Source organism: Pyricularia grisea (assembly GCF_004355905.1).
Source record: "Pyricularia grisea strain NI907 chromosome V map unlocalized Pyricularia_grisea_NI907_Scaffold_6, whole genome shotgun sequence".
Taxonomy (NCBI): Eukaryota; Fungi; Ascomycota; class Sordariomycetes; order Magnaporthales; family Pyriculariaceae; genus Pyricularia; species Pyricularia grisea.
The window spans coordinates 1,782,481-1,799,845 of record NW_022156719.1 but is presented as its reverse complement, the minus strand read 5'-3'; the positions used below and the strand labels follow the sequence as shown (position 1 = coordinate 1,799,845).

Here is a 17,365-nt window from a genome sequence, read left to right as displayed (position 1 = left end):
GTCTCTAAGAGATCTGAGGATACCAGCTCCAGTGCCAAAAACAAGTTACGCCACAGCAGCAGCCACAACCTGGTCTCAAAAAGACTAATATGGTACGGGATCTACCGGTAGGGTGCCTACCTGTGCATGCTACTTGGGGTAAAATTTATCTGGATAGCATGAATGAGGGGGTTCTGGTCACATTTGACTGAGCTTCTTTGCTTTTAACGACATTTCGTGGCTCTAAAAAACAATCAGATAAACACAAAAAAAAAAGATTCACGATGAAAAATATGGTAGAAATTCTCACGCTGCATGTCTTCGTCTTATCACTGTCGGAGCATGTTTATATCTGTTCACTTGCTTTCTTGTGTTTTTTTAATTGAAATGCACACAAACGCTCACTTATGTTTAATCAGAAACTGCTCAATTGCATCGAGAATTTCTTAACATACCAAGCATGTTAACACCCGCCGCACAGGGTCAAACAGCTCAAAGTTGCCAACGTCGACCTACCTCCCTTACCTAGGTGACATGCAAAGTTAATGCGCTGAAGGCTTCTTAGTAGGTAGAGGCCCACACAGACCGGACCCATCCGACCCACTATGCGGCATATATAGATTCTGATTGGCCCAAGACACGAGGCTGCAGATGCTTTAACTCGCCGTGCCGGGTAGATGTAGCGTGTTGGAGTTGCGTCGCAACAAAAAATACAAAAATTCCATCCAAACCTTTATCTACGCCAACTTCACCTTTATCCCCATCGTGTTATCTGCCGCAGCCGGTTTGCCAAAACAGGTTCAAATCCGTACCTCTGAGCTCACTTCGACCAGCAAAGGTCTTGGGTGCTTCGGCATTGCAATTCCTCTCGACCTTTTGTGATTTTCTTTTGTTCTCATCAAGCTCTTTACAGCCTACGTCAGGTATTTTAAGGCGACGCGCCGCACGCGAAAATCGCCACGATGAGCAATGACCTGCGCAACCTGATTGATGGCGAAGCAGAACTTGACGACGAGGAAGATGACGAGTCTTTTGCTTCGGACGGAGGTGGTGGCTCCAAACGACGTGACAAACCCGTGCCGGTCGACGATTCCAGCGAGGAGGAAGACGATGATGACGAGGAAGAGGCTCGAAGGGTCTGTAGACTTCCTTCTTAACTTGCCATGAACCTAAGAGACCCTATCGATACTGACTGATCTTGTTTACACAATTAGATTCGCGAGAACTTCATTGTCGACGAAGATGAGGATGAGGAGGATGAGGATGACGAAGTTGCGCGCAAGCGCCGACGGAAGCGCCGACGTGCCGAGCGTGAAGAAGAAGCTCAGCTCGACGAAGAAGATTTAGATCTGATTGGAGAAGCTCGCCCTGACTGGGAGCGCAAGACTGAATCCCAAGTGAGTATAGTTGAGCATCAGCAACATCCACTCGTGTTGCAACGACTACTGACAGATGCCCGTAATAGCAAAAATTCAAACGACTCAAGCGCGGTCATAGAGACGATGACGACCGAAACAATCGAAGCCGAGACCTTACACAGATATTTTCCGATGATGAAGACGCGGAAGAGAGGAACTATGGCAGTCGCCCCAGCCACCGTGGGCCGGCAGACGAGTTCGATGACTTCATCGAGGAGGATTTCCCGGAAGACGAGGAGGAGCGTAACCAGCGTCTTGAGGACATGGAAGTTGCTCGTCCTCGTGACCGTGGCGTCGTTGTCGATACTAGTGGCTTGGACAAAGATGCTTTGGAGGACTTTGAAGCCATCTTTGGCCACGGCGAAGATTACGACTGGGCCTTGCAGCTAGAAGAGGAGGAAGAGGACCGCAAGCAGGAAGAGCGGACCCTCGAGCTCAAGGATGTCTTCGAGCCATCACAGTTGAAAGAGAAGTTGTTGACGGATGAAGATAACGAGATCCGATTCACCGACGAGCCCGAGCGCTTCCAAATCGATAGGAAACCGTTCAAGGACCTTCAGCTTACACCAGAGCAGTTCAAGGAGGAAGGCCGATGGATCAGCAAGTTAATGCTTCCGCAAAAGAACCTTGCTCCCGAGCTGAGGAATCCGTTCAGGCGAGCTGTCCAGAAAACCCTCGAGTTCTTCGTTTCCGACGGTCTGGAAGTTCCTTGCGTTCTCCACCACTACAAGGACAACCTGCTTCACTACAAACGACCCGAAGATGGCGATCACCCTGGCGACGACGACGGCCCGCCTGCTCAACTGCTTCTGCTAGAGGATCTCTGGCGCATTGTAGATCTGGACCTCAAGTTCCGGTCATTCGTGGAAAAGCGCAACATCCTTGACAAGTCTTACCAGAACCTCAAGGCTGCTGGCATACAGGATGACGTCTTCGACGAGATGGTCTACCGAGCAGAGACGATTGAGGAACTGCAGGATGTTCAAGACTACATGCACTTCCATTATTCCAGCCAGATGAAGGATCTTGCTGCTGCCGGGACCATTAAGGGAGTCAAGAGGGTTGCCAAGTCAACCGGTGTGTTCGAGCGCGTCCGGAACAGTACCGTATACAACTTCGTCAAGGCATACGGCATCACCCCCGACAAACTCGCCCAAAACGCTCTCAGAGAAGGCAAAAAGACGTCGGCAGAAGATGACAGCAAAATGCCACTTGATCTGGCCGACAGTCTTACAGACTCTTACTTTGACACGGCCGATCATGTCATCAAGGCAGCGCGATCCATGTTTGCCGAGGAGTTGTTCTTGAATCCCCGGATGCGTCGTCACTTCAAGGTCGCCTATTACAATATGGGAATTGTTGACTGTAAGCGAACGGAGAAGGGTCTGCGCAAAATTGACGAGTCTCACCCATTTTACGAGATCAAATACCTCATCAACCAAACCATTGGTGATTTGGCGAGACGGCCCGAAGTATTCCTCAAGATGATGAAAGCTGAGGAGGAGGGACTCGTTGAAGTCAAGCTGTGCCTGCAGAATGAAAAGGAATTCCGGAAGAACCTTCTGAGCGAATTTCAATCCGAAAATTTCAGCGAGAGGGCAGATGCATGGAACGAAGAAAGAAGGAAGGCACTTGACCTGGCATTCCCGAAGCTCGAGAAGATCATCACCAAGGGAGTGAAGGAGTCGCTTCGCACAGCATGCCAAGACGAACTTCTCAAGATCTGCCGCGAAGAGTTCTCGAAGCGTGTAGACCAGGCGCCTTTTAGGCCCAAGGGGTTTATGCTGGGGATGACGCCTCGTTGCTTGGTCATCTCAAACGGGATGGCTGATCCAAACCGGGATTTGCTTTGCTGGGCTTTGGTTGATGATGGAAAGCTCGTCGAGCAAGGCAAATTTGGAAGTCTTGGACGAGACGAGGCTGCTCGCACTGCCTTTGAGGATGTGGTCGAGCGAACCCGGCCTGACGTCGTGGGTGTCAGTGGGTGGTCCGCGGACACACAACGCCTCGTGAAAGACCTCGAGACTCTCATCAACGAGAAGGGTCTGATGGGTAACGAATTCGACGACCCCGACACAGATGAAGTCCGCACCGAATTGCTAGAGGTTGTCGTCGTCAACGATGAGACTGCAAGACTCTACAAGGACAGCGCCCGCGGCGTATCTGACTACCCGAACCTAAACCCGGTGACTCGCTACTGTGTTGGTTTGGCCCGGTATATGCAGAACCCCCTCAAAGAGTACTGCTTGCTCGGTAAAGACAACACTTCTTTGGCCATCCACCCTTGTCAAAACCTCCTTCCGCCGGCCAAGCTATTGAGAACAATGGAAACGGTTCTGGTTGACATTGTAAACCTGTGCGGCGTTGACATCAATGACGCAATCAGCGACCCCAGAGAAGCCGCCCTGTTGCCCTACGTTGCTGGCCTTGGACCCCGAAAGGCCACAGCAGTTCTTAAAGCCATCAATGCGAACGGTGGAGTCGTCAACACTCGTGATGAACTTGTCGGTGACCCCGACAGTGGGAAACTCCAAGTCGTCGGTCCTCGTGTGTGGAACAACTGCGCTTCTTTCTTCATCATATCTTATGAGCATGCTACACCCGAGGCTGATCCGCTCGACGCGACTCGCATCCACCCAATGGATTACGAACTGGCGAGGAAAATGGCGGCCGATGCTCTTGACATGGACGAGGAGGATATTAAGGCCGAAGTCGATGAAGGTGGCCCACCAGCAGTTGTTCGCAGGCTCTTTAAGGAGAATCGTCAAGAGACATTGTATGACTTGAGCATGGAGGACTACGCCGAACAGCTTGAGAGGCAGGGATTACTCAAAAAGGCAACCTTATATGCTATCAGGGGCGAATTCCAGTCACCCTACGAAGAGCTACGGCACAGCTTCGTCCAGCTGACGGCGGACCAGATCTTCACTATGTTTACCGGAGAGACCAAAGAGTCGCTGTGTGAACAGATGATCGTGCCAGTCAACGTCCGGGTGGTCAAGGAGGACTTTGCCATTGTGAAGCTTGACTGCGGAATTGAGGGCCGCATCGAGTCACACGAGGTTTCCTCCAGGCACACACCGCGAGAGGTGCTCCAAACAGGGCAGACAACGCGTGCCAAGATTTTGGAGCTGAACAGGAAAGACTTTATGTGCAAGATGTCCGTAAGGGAGGATGCACTGAGGTATCCTTACCGGAAGATGCATGATCACGACCGTGACAACTGGGATTTCCGCCAGGAGGAGAAGGATGCAGCAGACCTGACGGAGAAGGATGTAGTGACGGGTCGGGCGCAGCGTGTCATCAAGCACCCGATGTTCAAGTCCTTCAACTCAACAGAGGCGGAGCAATATCTTGGGTCACAGCCGCCGGGCGAACTGGTTATCAGGTCATCGTCTAAAGGCAGTGATCACCTTGCCATTACTTGGAAGGTGGCAGACGGTGTGATTCAGCACATTGATGTTTTGGAGCTCGACAAGGAAAACGAATTTGCCTTGGGGCGCACGCTCAAGGTGGCCAACAAGTATACCTACTCCGATCTGGACGAGTTGATCGTTGAGCACGTAAAGGCAATGGCCAGGAAGGTAGACGAGCTGATGCAGAGCGACAAATTTCAGAAAGGCTCAAGGAGTGATCTTGGTAAGCACATGGCATCTTTTTCGAACAATCTCGGCAAATGCTCACTGTGGAAATTGGGTTTACTAACTTCTCATCTGCACAAAAAAAATAGAACGATGGCTCACGACATACATGGATGCTAACCCGACCCGGTCAACTTATGCGTTCTGCCTGGACACAAAACACCCCGGGTATTTCGTGCTTTGCTTCAAGGCAAGCCGGTCATCAAAGATTGGCGCCTGGAGCGTGCGTGTAATCCCTGGAGCTTACGAGATGATGGGTAGCCAATATCCCGACGTGAGGGCGCTTTGCAACGGATTCAAACTGCGGTTCCAGAGTGAGATTTTGAAGATGCAGTCGGGAGGGCATCACAGGGGTGGGAGGTAGATAGATGACAATCGGGTTTCTTCTTTTGGTTAAAGAGGACTGTTTCCATTAGCGAACCTAAGCTAATTCGCTGCCTAATAATCACTGTAACCCAATAGGCTGAAGTTGGGTTACAGTGTAAGGGTGATCAGCTGCTTAGTGGATCATCTTACTTGCCTTAGGGCCATAGGGCTGTGCACCTTGGCAAGCTTCTCAATGTTGAAAACAATATGCAAAAGTAGAGAAAAACAAATAACAACATGTTTTTAATTCTCTAGATTTTCCGACGGACCGTCCGGGATCAAATGGACCGACACAAACAATTTTCAATATGGGAATTGAGATCATGTGCGCTTGGCGGTCTCTTCAGCCCGAGGTAAATTCGTATTCCTCTGGCGCATGGCCGTAGGTTCCGATCTAGACCTTGCCTAGGTAGGAAAGGCAAGGTACTGTAGCTGAGCAAAATCTTTATTTTACCTTGTGGCCACTACGTCAATCAAGGTCCAATGTTTGGCTGCCCGGGAGGACGGCGGGCGGCTTGACCGGATGGATAGGACGGATTTTTATATTTAGCACCAGTCGTGTTCCATTCCAACAGGGACGGGTACGTGGGAGGGGTTTGCTGGTATTGAAACGTGGTCCAACTCTCCGTCGTGCTTACGGCCTTTCAACCTCTTGGAAAAGAGACTGCAATCCCAGCCGGACTTGCGATCAGAGACACTACCTACTTACCTTGGTTAGGTACCTAGATATTCAAATTTTGTTGGCTCATTTTTCGCTTGGTGTTTCTTCTCAACCTCAATTGCCAAAGTCACCCTTTTGGGGTGGGCAACAAGTTCATTTTGCTATCTGTTGCTTGCGTCGGACGTTACGTACCTACCTATTGCAAGGATTACGTTTGTCACTGAAGCAAGCCAAGCAATCCACCTCTCCACCTGAGCTGTGGCCGTGCGCGTTTAAACGAGCCGAAAACAGTCCTGAACGAGCTTCGAATCCCCCATTTGCGAAGCACCACGTCATACTTGCCTTTTCCTGAAAGCCCAGGCCCCTTACAGTCTCGACGGTTAAACCCATCTCATCGACAAATCTGTACGATACGTCTGCCCATCAGGGCAGCTTTCCATTTCAACCCAGAGAGTACACTGCCGCCATAACTCTCCAATCAGGTGGCTCACAAGATGGCAGGCATCGAGCAGCTTGAAATACACAGCAAGGTAGGTGCAACCTAACAAGGGAGCTCCTTTTTGTTCTTCCCAACCTAGTTATGGAGGGGTATACAGCATTGGGTTGCTTCCCTCGGTTGGAAGAAAATTCGGAAGAGGACAGACTGCACGCGCGCGCGCGCGCGCTGAATGAAGAAGCTGGCTAGCTAACATATGCTCCATCCTGGCGCTTGCTTGCTCGTGACAGTCGTACATCGTCCGTTGGGTCAAAGTCGAGGATGGCTACACCGTCTCGTGGAGCGTGCAACCGCACAAGAAGTCAATGTCAGTTTCTCGCTCCTTATCTGTCCTTCGTCTGCAAGGACGCATGTCTTAGACCAAACCCAGCAAAGCTTATTGTTCCCCACGCGGGGGCTCACTGGCCGTCTACTAACGACAAGGCAGAAATTTCGGCATCGTTAAGCATCCCGGCAGCGCCGGCACGAACCTAGCCACCACCGCAGGCCAAACTGACGACTCTTCATTGACGATCGACAACTCTGTCAACGATGGCTCCAACGACCCCAAGGGCGGCGCCAGCGGATCTGGCGGCCTCTTCAAGCGGGACGCGAGCACCGCTGAAGAACAGCTGTCGAAAAAGGGCTTCAAGATGATCAAGTGGCACGGCAAATGTCCAGCGGATAAGGTCACGACGGGCACCTACGACGTCGCACCAGGGCATAGCGGAATGTATGGAATGGTATTCGACAACACCTTCTCAAAACAAACGTCAAAAAACGCCACCATTGTGCTCCTCACATACCCTACCGGCTCCGCCCCGCAGCCCGGCCACACCCTCTCGAACCTCAAGGCCGGCTCCACTGCCAGCGCGAGCCGAACGAGCCTTGGCCGCCAGTCACACACAAGCCCCATGATCGGTGCAACCAACGAGAGTCTCGATAGTCTGCACAGCCAACAGCAGCTTCCCGGCCGCTCGCGTTCTTTGGCTTCGCAGGGAGGAGGCGGACCTTCGAATGCCCATACGGGGATCCTCATGAAGCGCAGGCGCAAGAAGGGTCAGGGCTACGCGAAGCGCTTCTTTTCACTCGACTATGCCACTTGTACCTTGTCTTACTATCACAACCGGAACTCGTCCGCCCTGCGGGGTGCCATTCCTCTCAGCCTGGCTGCCATTGCTGCCGATGAGCGCAGGAGGGAGATCAGCATCGACTCAGGCGCCGAGATTTGGCACCTCAAGGCCCCAAATGATAAGGAGTTTGCCGAGTGGGCGAGCGCCTTGACAAGGGCCTCTCGGATCGCCAGAGGTGCAGAGCCCCCAACCGCCGGAGGGGCAGCAGGCGGTAGTTCTACGCAGCGGGCTTTTGGCGGGCCAGGTGGCTCTGTCGCGCCGCCCAACAACCCACAGGAGGAGGACCGGGAGTGGCAGCAAGTCGAGGCGCTTGTTAGCCGTGTTGTGGGAACTCGCGATGCGCTCAGGAGGCTTGTTAAGGATATGTCGGTGCAGAACCACGCCGTGACATCCCCACGGCCTACTACTGGACACAGATCCGTGTCTTCTGCCACGCCTGTCGCAGAAGAGGGCGACGGGTATTTCCAGGGGGTTGAGAAGAGGCCGTTCTGGAAGCGCAAGTCCAGTGCAGTCGTGACTACTCCACAATCCTTCCACTCTGCCTCGACTGCTTTAGCAGTCCCCAGCCCGAATACTACGACTGTTACCGCAAATGGCGGTTCTGGCGATAAGCGCAAGTCCAAGACGTACAGCCTACATGAGCAGAGCATGTATGGCGTGCAAGAAAACTGCAAGGCCCTGCTTGGCGATCTGGACTCGGTAGTCTCAGAGTTTTCCCAGCTACTGGCCACAAGCAAGCGGAGACGAATGCCGGTGCCCCAATCGGCGGCATCTCGGAACAGTATTGAGTCCACCTCGACAGAGGAGTTCTTCGATGCCGCTGAGGGCACCGAGGGCCGTTCGGAGCTGCTCATGATAGATAACCAGAGCGAGGAGTCACCGAATTCAGAAGCAGAGGACGAATTCGGCTCTGCTCAGGATGCTTCCGACCGATCTTCTGTGTCTTCAGTTGGGGATGGGGACGATCTCACTCGCACTGGTACAGTCGACAACAGCAACCTTTATTACCCAGCCAAACCCAAATCTCTTGATCCGCTCCCTATAACCACCACAATACAACGCAGGCGTACCATCCCACCTGCGACCACAATGCCTCCCAGTCTCATCGCGTTCGTTAGGAAGAACGTCGGCAAGGATCTGAGTACCATAAGCATGCCTGTTTCGTCCAACGAGCCCATATCACTCCTCCAGCGCATGGCTGAGCAGCTCGAATATGCAAATCTGCTTGACACGGCGGCCAAGCAGAAGCTGGAAACGGACAGGCTTCTGTATGTGACCGCTTTTGCAGTGTCCCAATTCAGCAGCACCCGGGCAAAGGAGCGTGCTATCCGCAAACCGTTCAACCCTCTCCTCGGTGAGACTTTCGAGATGCTCAGGACGGAGTCAGAATGCCCCGGTGGGGTGCGGCTACTTGTTGAGAAGGTCTCGCACCGCCCCGTACGGCTGGCGATGCACGCCGACGGTGCCTCCTGGAGCTTCGCGCAGGCGCCTGCGCCCACTCAAAAGTTCTGGGGCAAGAGCATGGAGCTGACGACGGAGGGCAAGGCCCGCGTGGTCTTGAGACTGCCCGACGGTGGGGAGGAGCACTACAGCTGGGGGGTGGCCACTGTATTCCTCCGCAACGTGGTCATGGGTGAGAAGTACGTCGAGCCTGTGGGTAGTATGGCGGTCAACAACGAGTCAACGGGCTCGCGGGCCGCCGTTGAGTTCCGAACCAAGGGCATGTTTGGCGGCCGGGGCGAGGACGTGCAGGTTGAGACCTGGGGGCCGGATGGCGTGCACACAGGCACTTCGCTGGCGGGCACCTGGACTCAGAGCCTACGCAAGGTCGAGGCGGGCAAGTCGGCCGGAGCCGAGGTGTGGAAGGTCGGCAGTCTAGTGGAAAACGCTAGCCAGGTCTACGGCATGACGACGTTTGTGGCTTCAATGAATGAGATTACGGAACTCGAGAAAGACAAGCTGCCACCGACGGACTCACGCCTGCGGCCCGACCAGCGCCTGGCCGAACAGGGCAAGCTGGACGACGCGGAGAACTTCAAGGTCCAGCTTGAAGAGGCGCAGAGGGCGCGTAGGAGGGCGCTCGAGGAGCGTGGGGAGCAGCATCGCCCAAGATGGTTCGTCAAAGTCGCCGAGGGACCCGATGGGGACGAGGTCTGGCGGCTCAAGGGCGGCAAGGATGGCTACTGGGAGGAGAGAGCTAAGGGGACATGGACTGGAGTTGAGGATATATTCAAGCATTAAAGAGGAGATAACTCGGATGTGCCGGGATAAATATGTTTTCTGTTTAGTCTTTGTTTTTTTTTATTCGTTTTTTTGCTTTCGCTTTTATCTTTTCCGCGAAAATCTGTCTTTCAAGGCGTATTTATACCTATCGCATATCTGTGGATTTGCGACGTCATTTCAATCTTCGTTTTCGTTTATTATTAGGGATTGTATGGTCCGCGGAAAAGAAAAAAACAGGTTAGAAGAATGCTAGAAGCTTTTTTTTATTTTTTTTTATTTTTTTATTTTTTTTTTTGAGCTGAATGCTTGCTGTAAAGATGCAAGCAGCAATATGGGCATCCACCTCGTGCCTTGTATTAGGTTAGGTCATGAAGAGTTGATTGGCTGTTACAAATTTGCTATTATGATTTTTTTCAACGTTCGTAGTCACGGATTCTCGTATCTCATGGCTTCAGGATATCCTCGAACCGCACTCCCCAGTACCAGCCAGCAATGCCCATGGCGCCCAGGCTCATGGTCAGAGCAGTCAGGAAGTTGACCTCGTTGTTGTCCAGCAGGTCCCAGCCGTTCTCGGCCACGCGGCCGGGCCTGCCGTCGCCAAAGCTGCCCTTGCGCTGCGTCTTGACCTCTCCCGGGGGAGCCGTAACCTCGACCGCGTCGGCGGCCTCGCCGTGCAGCAGAGCAGCCTTGACGCCGGCGCGGGCCTTGAGGTGCGACTGCGACGGCGTCACGCCGCCCTGGATGCCCGGGCCCGACACCAGCACCCGCACGCCGCCCTCGCCCTCGACGATCTTGCCCGTGCGCGTGTCCCGCACCGAGCGCTGGAACAGCGCACCCAGCACCGAGTCGTAGACGCTGCCCAGGGCGCCCCAGAGCGCCAGCGCGATCATGGCCGTCGCCCGCTGCGAAGAGGTCCAGCCGGCTCCGACGCCGGCGCCCGAGGTCTCGCACAGCGGCGTGAAGAGGATAGAGGCCACCACCACCACCATGCTGCCGAGCAGCCCGGCGCCCAGGCCCAGGGCGGTCACGCCGCCGTTGGTGCCGCGCGGTACCTTGCGGAGGGTCGGGGAGGTGATGAGGCGAGGGGTCGCTGATGAGAGAATGCCGAGCTCCGAGGAGAAGGTGTCGGCTGCCATGGCGGCGTAGTTGGCAATGATGCCGATCGGGAGCAGGTCGCCGGCCCAGGCGAGGCACAGGGCTCCCTGGGGGAGCGGGGTCGAGCCGCTTAGGAGGAGCTGCTTGCGTTGGTGGAGCTGGTAGGCGTGGAGCAGGGAGAGGACTGAGGCGACCAGGGAGTTGGCGAGAACTGTGTAACGAATGTGTGTTTTTTTGAGCACAGGCGTTTTCGTCAGGAAGGTGTCCAATCCATGCAGAGCTGCATGGCAAAATGCGGGTTTGGCAAACCTTGTATGTGCGTCCTGGGCCCTTCCCCACCCGATGTGCCCTGCGAGCTCACCGTCATGTTGGCCTTGATATCCTTCTTGATCTTGGTGACGCGCGTGCCGGCCAGGAAGAAGACGACGAGCAGCGCAAACGGGAGGTTCCATGGGTGCACGGCGTGGGCGATGGCGGAAGCCGCGGCGGCGGCTAGCCCTGCCGGGGTCAGGCTGTTGTGGGAATGTGCCCGGTATATCAAAGCCAGCGTGGCCGGCACGGCGATGATGGCTTTCATGGTTGCGTCGGGATTTAGTGACGGGTTGAGAGGTGTTTTGTTGTTGAAGCAGGCGAGTGGAGGAAGCTAGGTAGGTGTCTCGAGGGGGGGCACTATACAGTACAACAGACCATATATGGTCCGTGGCAGTTTACCTTGGTATTATTCAAGTTTTTTTTTTATCTGACATAGGAAGTAAGACGCTGCGCTGCTTGTCACAAGGATCAGCCTTTTCTCGAAGAAGGTGACGACATCACCAATCAGCTGGTGGGGCTCACACCTCACCCCATACTGGATGGAGTTGGATGGGATGCTCCACCTGGCATTGAGCTCTGGTTAACTCCGCACGGCAGTTAGTGAATATGGTTGCCGCGAGTACCTACAGACAGTAGCTACGGCCACAAATATGCAAAATAGTCCTGGGAGAAGACGAGGATTTCTCTATTTCGCGGCATAATTAACTCTAAATTATACGTTTTATTTCTCTATTCTCAGAGTTCAGACGCTTTTACAAGAACCAACATTATTTCTCCCGCGGATTGGACCCACCTAGTGCTAAGACCAGAGTTATACGGCTCCACAAAGCTTTCCTTGTTCTCATGTGTACGAAGTACAAGTTCTATAGAAGAACCATACAGTGGCTCACCTGATATGCCTGCAGCTTATCTTTAAATTAAGCAGGATGTTGTGGAATAGCCGGGCTAAGCAAGTCAGTAGGCAGGTCGGTAAATAGGTTGGCTGACGGGGATGGAAACAAGTAAATAATGTTAGGGATCAGTAATTTGCATCTGGGCGGGTTGGATTCATTTAACGCAGCCTCGAAGTATGAATAGATAGGTATGTACTGTACGCCACTAGGTACTCCGTATCCAACTACTCCGTAACAAATCCAGCTTCGTTCGCATTGGCTCTAGACAGAAAGACGGCGTCCTCTATATTACGCCTCTTGGGTAATTATGACGCTACATACCAAGTAATGCCATCTGCTTTTTCATTTGTACCTACTGTACCGTAGAGTTTCGACGTTTCACCATTGAATGGACATGGTGTTCCGATCCATCATGAAAGTTTACCCTACGAATTGACTAAAGTTTACGGCGAGGCGATTGAAGCATCTAGGGCTGAAGATGTTCTCTAGCGGGCATGCTGGTAATGTATATGTGTACAGTCAGCCGCAAGGTCAATTCGAACTAAGCTTTTTTGAATATGACAAGTTGTGGCTTTGATGTTATTATGGGCGGAAAGCAGCCATCTGCAGGTGTTCCAAAAATTGCCCTGAGGCTGCAAAACAGCTTGCAGCAAATGAGCCAAAAAAAAAAAAAAAAAAAAAGATGGTCCAATCCCTTGTCAATTGCCCATAGACTCCCTGGTCGGGTATCGTTGGTTGAGATTGGTGCGTGCATGTGATTAATGCCAGAGCCGCACCTGCATCCCACCTAAGCCCAAGCCGTTGGTTAACTTGGTTGACCTGTTCGAGCAGATTGTTTCTTGGTTTGTCAACCGAAATCAATTCCATTTCCAAGCGATTGATCTCGAGTCTCAATTGACTGGGATTACTTCTCCAAATATCTGCACATTGGTAACAGCGAGCGACAACAAATTAAGTCTAGATACATTACTTCTCTCAGAACAGCTGAGCTGGAACACCTGAGCCGGAACAGCTGACTGTTGGCGACCCAATCACCTTTCCGGGAGACTGGGTGTGGTTGCACGTTGACTGTTGTACTACGGCCAAACCCACCAAGCCCATCCCAGGCTTTTGAACCTACGTGTGCGGCAAAAAAGATCGGACCCATTGATCAGTCCAACGTTAAAGCGCATCATCCCTACCCGTCTGTGCCTTATCTTGCCTTAGCACGAGCACGAGCCTGAACTTGAACCCGACCTCTGACCCCTCCACCCACCCACCCCCACACTGGCTTGACGCGGCGAACCTGGCGGCCCCCGACCCGATACAAAGCGAGCAATCATTTGTTTCCCGTCGCTGCCTTTCACACTGTCAACATCCATGGCCCACTGCCAGGACCGAGGCAGCAATTCGCGGCGTGGAAGTTTGGCCCACGGCACCTTTGAGGACGAGGAGCTGTCGTTATCCTTGACTGCCATCGACCCCCGGAACCCGGCCACGACCACGAACCAGCATCTACGCGACGACAGCACCGGCCGGCCTCGATCCAAGCATAGTCACAGTCACAGTCGCCGCCATTCGCAACACGCACAGCATCAGAGTCAGAATCAGAATCAGAACCAGCAGTCCTCCCCATCCGCCATGCCACCCACCGTCCACCGCAGCGGCGGCGGCGGCGGCCCCAATTCCATGCCTGCGGATGGAAGCACCAGCAGCAAGATCCGAGTCGATCAGCGCATCAGCGCTTACGAGATCAGCAAAACACTCGGCGAAGGTTCGTTCGGCAAGGTTAAGTTGGCCGTACACAAAGGAACAAAGCAAATGGTCGCTCTCAAGATCATCTCGCGCAAACGCCTCGCTAGCACCGATATGGCCGGTCGCGTCGAGAGGGAGATTGAGTACCTGCAGCTTCTCCGCCACCCCCACATTATCAAACTTTATACCGTTATTAAGACCGACAACGAAATCATAATGGTCCTGGAATATGCCGGAGGGGAGCTCTTCGACCATATAGTCACCAATGGCCGTCTGAGTGAGAACGAAGCCCGGCGCTTTTTCCAGCAGATGTTGTGCGCTGTAGAGTACTGTCACAGGCACAAGATTGTCCACCGTGATCTCAAGCCCGAAAACCTGCTATTGGATGATAATCTCAACGTCAAGATTGCCGATTTTGGTCTTAGCAACATCATGACGGACGGAAACTTTCTCAAGACGAGTTGCGGAAGCCCAAACTATGCAGCGCCTGAAGTTATTAGCGGAAAGCTCTACGCGGGATCCGAGGTGGACGTCTGGAGCTGTGGTGTCATCCTGTATGTCCTGCTGGTTGGCAGGCTACCTTTCGACGATGACCATATCCCCACGCTCTTCTCCAAGATCGCCAGGGGAACATATGTTGTGCCCCACTGGATGAGTCCAGGCGCTGCCGCGTTGATCAAGAAGATGCTTGTGGTGAACCCTGTCAACCGTGCCACTATCACCGAAATACGGCAGGACCCCTGGTTTACAACCGATCTGCCAGAGTATCTACAGCCTCCCATAGAGCCATTCTTCAACACGGGCATAGATCCGGAGAAAGCAATTCGCCCCAGCGATATTGCTCCAAATGCTCCTCCAAAGGTTCAGGAAAAGCTTCATGCTGAAGTCACTGACAAAATTTCCAAGACCATGGGTTACGGCAAGCAGGACGTTCTCGATGCTCTGGAAGCCGAAGAGCCTTCCGCAATTAAGGACGCTTATATGATTGTGCGCGAAAACAAGATGATGCAGAGTAACCGTAAGTTTTCTTTTTATCTGTCTTAACAAGCTTGGTCTCGTGCGCTGTCAAGGCCTTTCGGATTTTACGTGCGTTTCAACTCACCTGATGTTTGAATGCAGCAGCCCTTGGGGGAGACAACCCGTTCTTTGCGACTACACCTCTGGGCGATGAAAATGGATCTGCTGGTATCTTAGAGACCATGGATTCTGGAGTGTCAGCTCCTAGTCACGACCCTAATGCAAGCCCCATGACCAGCATGTCCGTCCGGTCAGCCACATCCAGTACTCTCAGTGCCGCCTTGGCATATCAACGACCATACACGAGCAAGATTGGTATTCTCCCCAGCAGCTTACCAGCATACCATAACGCGTACATGGAAAGTGAGAAGTCTGGCACGGCTCAGGACCTACCGCCTGATTTGATGGCACTGAATGAGCCGCCGGCGCCAGCCAGGACTCCAGCCGAACAGGAGGAGACTTCGAGGAGACTGCGGCCTCACGCGCGCAGCAGCCAGGGCGCCGCTGATTCGAAACCCCAAAGTTTGACACCCTCAAACGCTCCCAAGAAAACCAAACCTACGCGATGGCAATTTGGTATACGCTCACGAAACGCACCATTCGAGGCTTTGCTGTGTATCTACAAGGCCCTCAAAAAGCTTGACTGCTCGTGGAAAATCGACCGAGACTATCACAAGGTTCATGGCGATGAGTATGTTCCAGTCTTGCACACAAATTAGGCCCATTTCCGTCCCACATTCATCTGCTAAGTTGCTTGCAGGAACGACAAACATCGCTCAAGAGGTGACGCAGGTACACCTTATATATTACCGGCAGATCCATGGCATATAGAAGCACGCTGGGAGACGGGCCGTAAGTTTCTCCTACCTTTATCTTTTCTGAAGTAATACTCACCTTTATCATCAGCTCTTCGAACCCACTCTGTCATGACGGATCCAAAGAACTCAGCTGCATTCCCGGGCGGCAAACTGAGGGTTCAGAAAAAGCACAGCAACAACAGTTCGGAAGACGATGACGAGGAAGCAAACGCCACTTATGAGGTGATAGCCATGCGACTTTCCATCCAGATCTACGAGATGGAGAGTGGCGTGTACCTGGTGGACTTTAAATGTGCAGGCTATGAATTGCCTGATGGTAGGCTGATGGAGGAAAAGGACGTGACTAGTCCATTCCCCTTCCTGGACCTGGCGGCCCGGCTCATTATTCAGCTTGCCGATGCAGACTAGGAGAGCATCGTTTGCAGTTTTCGACGCCGTCGCCAGTTTTTTGCCGATCTCAGAAGTCGTCCCAAGGTCTCGAGGAGATGGTCTTATTGACCATATCTGTGTCATGCTGGTCTCCAAAATATTTGGTAGTACCAAGGATGAACAGCTCTTGACTTTGTTGCTTCAGAAAAGATCTGCTATCAGTCCCATGGGAAAATATTTGAGAATCGAGCTGGCTTTATCAGAAAACCACCGACACCCTCAAAAACTCAGCCGCTAGCATTTTACTTCTAGCATCAGTACTTCCATATGTTTTATCTTGCTGCATCTTTAGCGTTCAAAAGAGCCGGTACCTTTTGCATTTACAGAATACATCGGGGACCTGCTCCTATTTGCGTTTGTATTTGCGAAGCACCAGGTTTGTACAATCTCACTTTAGGTAGCCAGCTCAAAACGGCAGGCTGTGGTTATGGTTGGAAGAAGAAAAACTTTCATTGGAGTTCAAACTCGGGGGTCCCATGGTTTGAATGGTCTTTTGTATGGTATTTGACATAAACATCGTCGGGAGGGATCCTCGATATGATTGATGACTGGAGGGATGGAAACGGTCAAAAGAGCATTTGTGGCAAATATGAACCCAAGTCAGTGCGCTTTGCATCGGCGCCTGCAGTATAGTTATCACTTGAGCTTACTTTTTTGCTGCGCCGTGGTTAGATTTGCCGGGTATTCCATGCCTGTATAGCACAAAGATGGTGTCATTTCATGATGTCCCCCAAAAAATCAAGAAAAGGAAGTTTTGAAAAACAAAGCGTTGGTTTTTTTGGCAGTAAAGAGACGAGTGATTGAGTCATAAGCAAATGAGTGAGCAGCAATGTGTCCACGGCACGTTTAAAAGGCTTCAAGTTGTATACCAACCAGGGAACATTGTATTATGGAGAGTGCATACTAAGACTTGGGCTAGTGAAAGCAATTTGAAAGGGAGATGGCTATAAGATGGGTCACAGGTAGCAACCAACAAGACGGAAATGCTTCCAACAGGTACCATGAGTTCCCTACACATAGCAGATTGATCATTCCAGTGTTATTCTGAACCTGTTGCTCGCAAATTGTTGTCCATGAGGTCAATGGTATAAGTGGGTCCTACGCCCTTGAACCAATCATAAAACAGAATCACATGCTAATCCGATGGAAACCCAAACAAACATCGTTCCTT

At 52.5% G+C, this 17,365-nt stretch overlaps 4 protein-coding genes across 4 annotated transcripts; 3 read left to right on the top strand and 1 right to left on the bottom strand.

Annotated features, from left to right (window-relative positions):
* The first annotated feature begins 720 nt into the window (after positions 1–720).
* On the top strand, positions 721–5,699 carry PgNI_08491 (uncharacterized protein). Its single transcript, XM_031128488.1, has 4 exons — positions 721–1,115; positions 1,194–1,376; positions 1,445–5,036; positions 5,128–5,699. Exons 1-4 carry the CDS (start codon positions 942–944, stop codon positions 5,400–5,402), a joined length of 4,224 nt encoding a protein of 1,407 aa, XP_030978537.1. The 5' UTR covers positions 721–941; the 3' UTR covers positions 5,403–5,699.
* Positions 5,700–6,185: 486 nt separating this feature from the next.
* On the top strand, positions 6,186–10,206 carry PgNI_08490 (uncharacterized protein). Its single transcript, XM_031128487.1, has 3 exons — positions 6,186–6,595; positions 6,792–6,868; positions 6,989–10,206. The coding sequence occupies exons 1-3, from the start codon at positions 6,560–6,562 to the stop codon at positions 9,912–9,914; spliced, it is 3,039 nt and encodes a 1,012-aa protein (XP_030978947.1). The 5' UTR covers positions 6,186–6,559; the 3' UTR covers positions 9,915–10,206.
* On the bottom strand, positions 10,104–11,702 carry PgNI_08489 (uncharacterized protein). The gene is made up of 2 exons (XM_031128486.1): positions 11,301–11,702; positions 10,104–11,202 (listed from the first exon to the last, which is right to left on the bottom strand). Exons 1-2 carry the CDS (start codon positions 11,566–11,568, stop codon positions 10,340–10,342), a joined length of 1,131 nt encoding a protein of 376 aa, XP_030978425.1. The 5' UTR covers positions 11,569–11,702; the 3' UTR covers positions 10,104–10,339.
* Positions 11,703–13,441: 1,739 nt separating this feature from the next.
* On the top strand, positions 13,442–16,834 carry PgNI_08488 (uncharacterized protein). The gene is made up of 4 exons (XM_031128485.1): positions 13,442–14,948; positions 15,050–15,638; positions 15,708–15,799; positions 15,854–16,834. Exons 1-4 carry the CDS (start codon positions 13,556–13,558, stop codon positions 16,171–16,173), a joined length of 2,394 nt encoding a protein of 797 aa, XP_030978426.1. The 5' UTR covers positions 13,442–13,555; the 3' UTR covers positions 16,174–16,834.
* Positions 16,835–17,365: the final 531 nt, after the last annotated feature.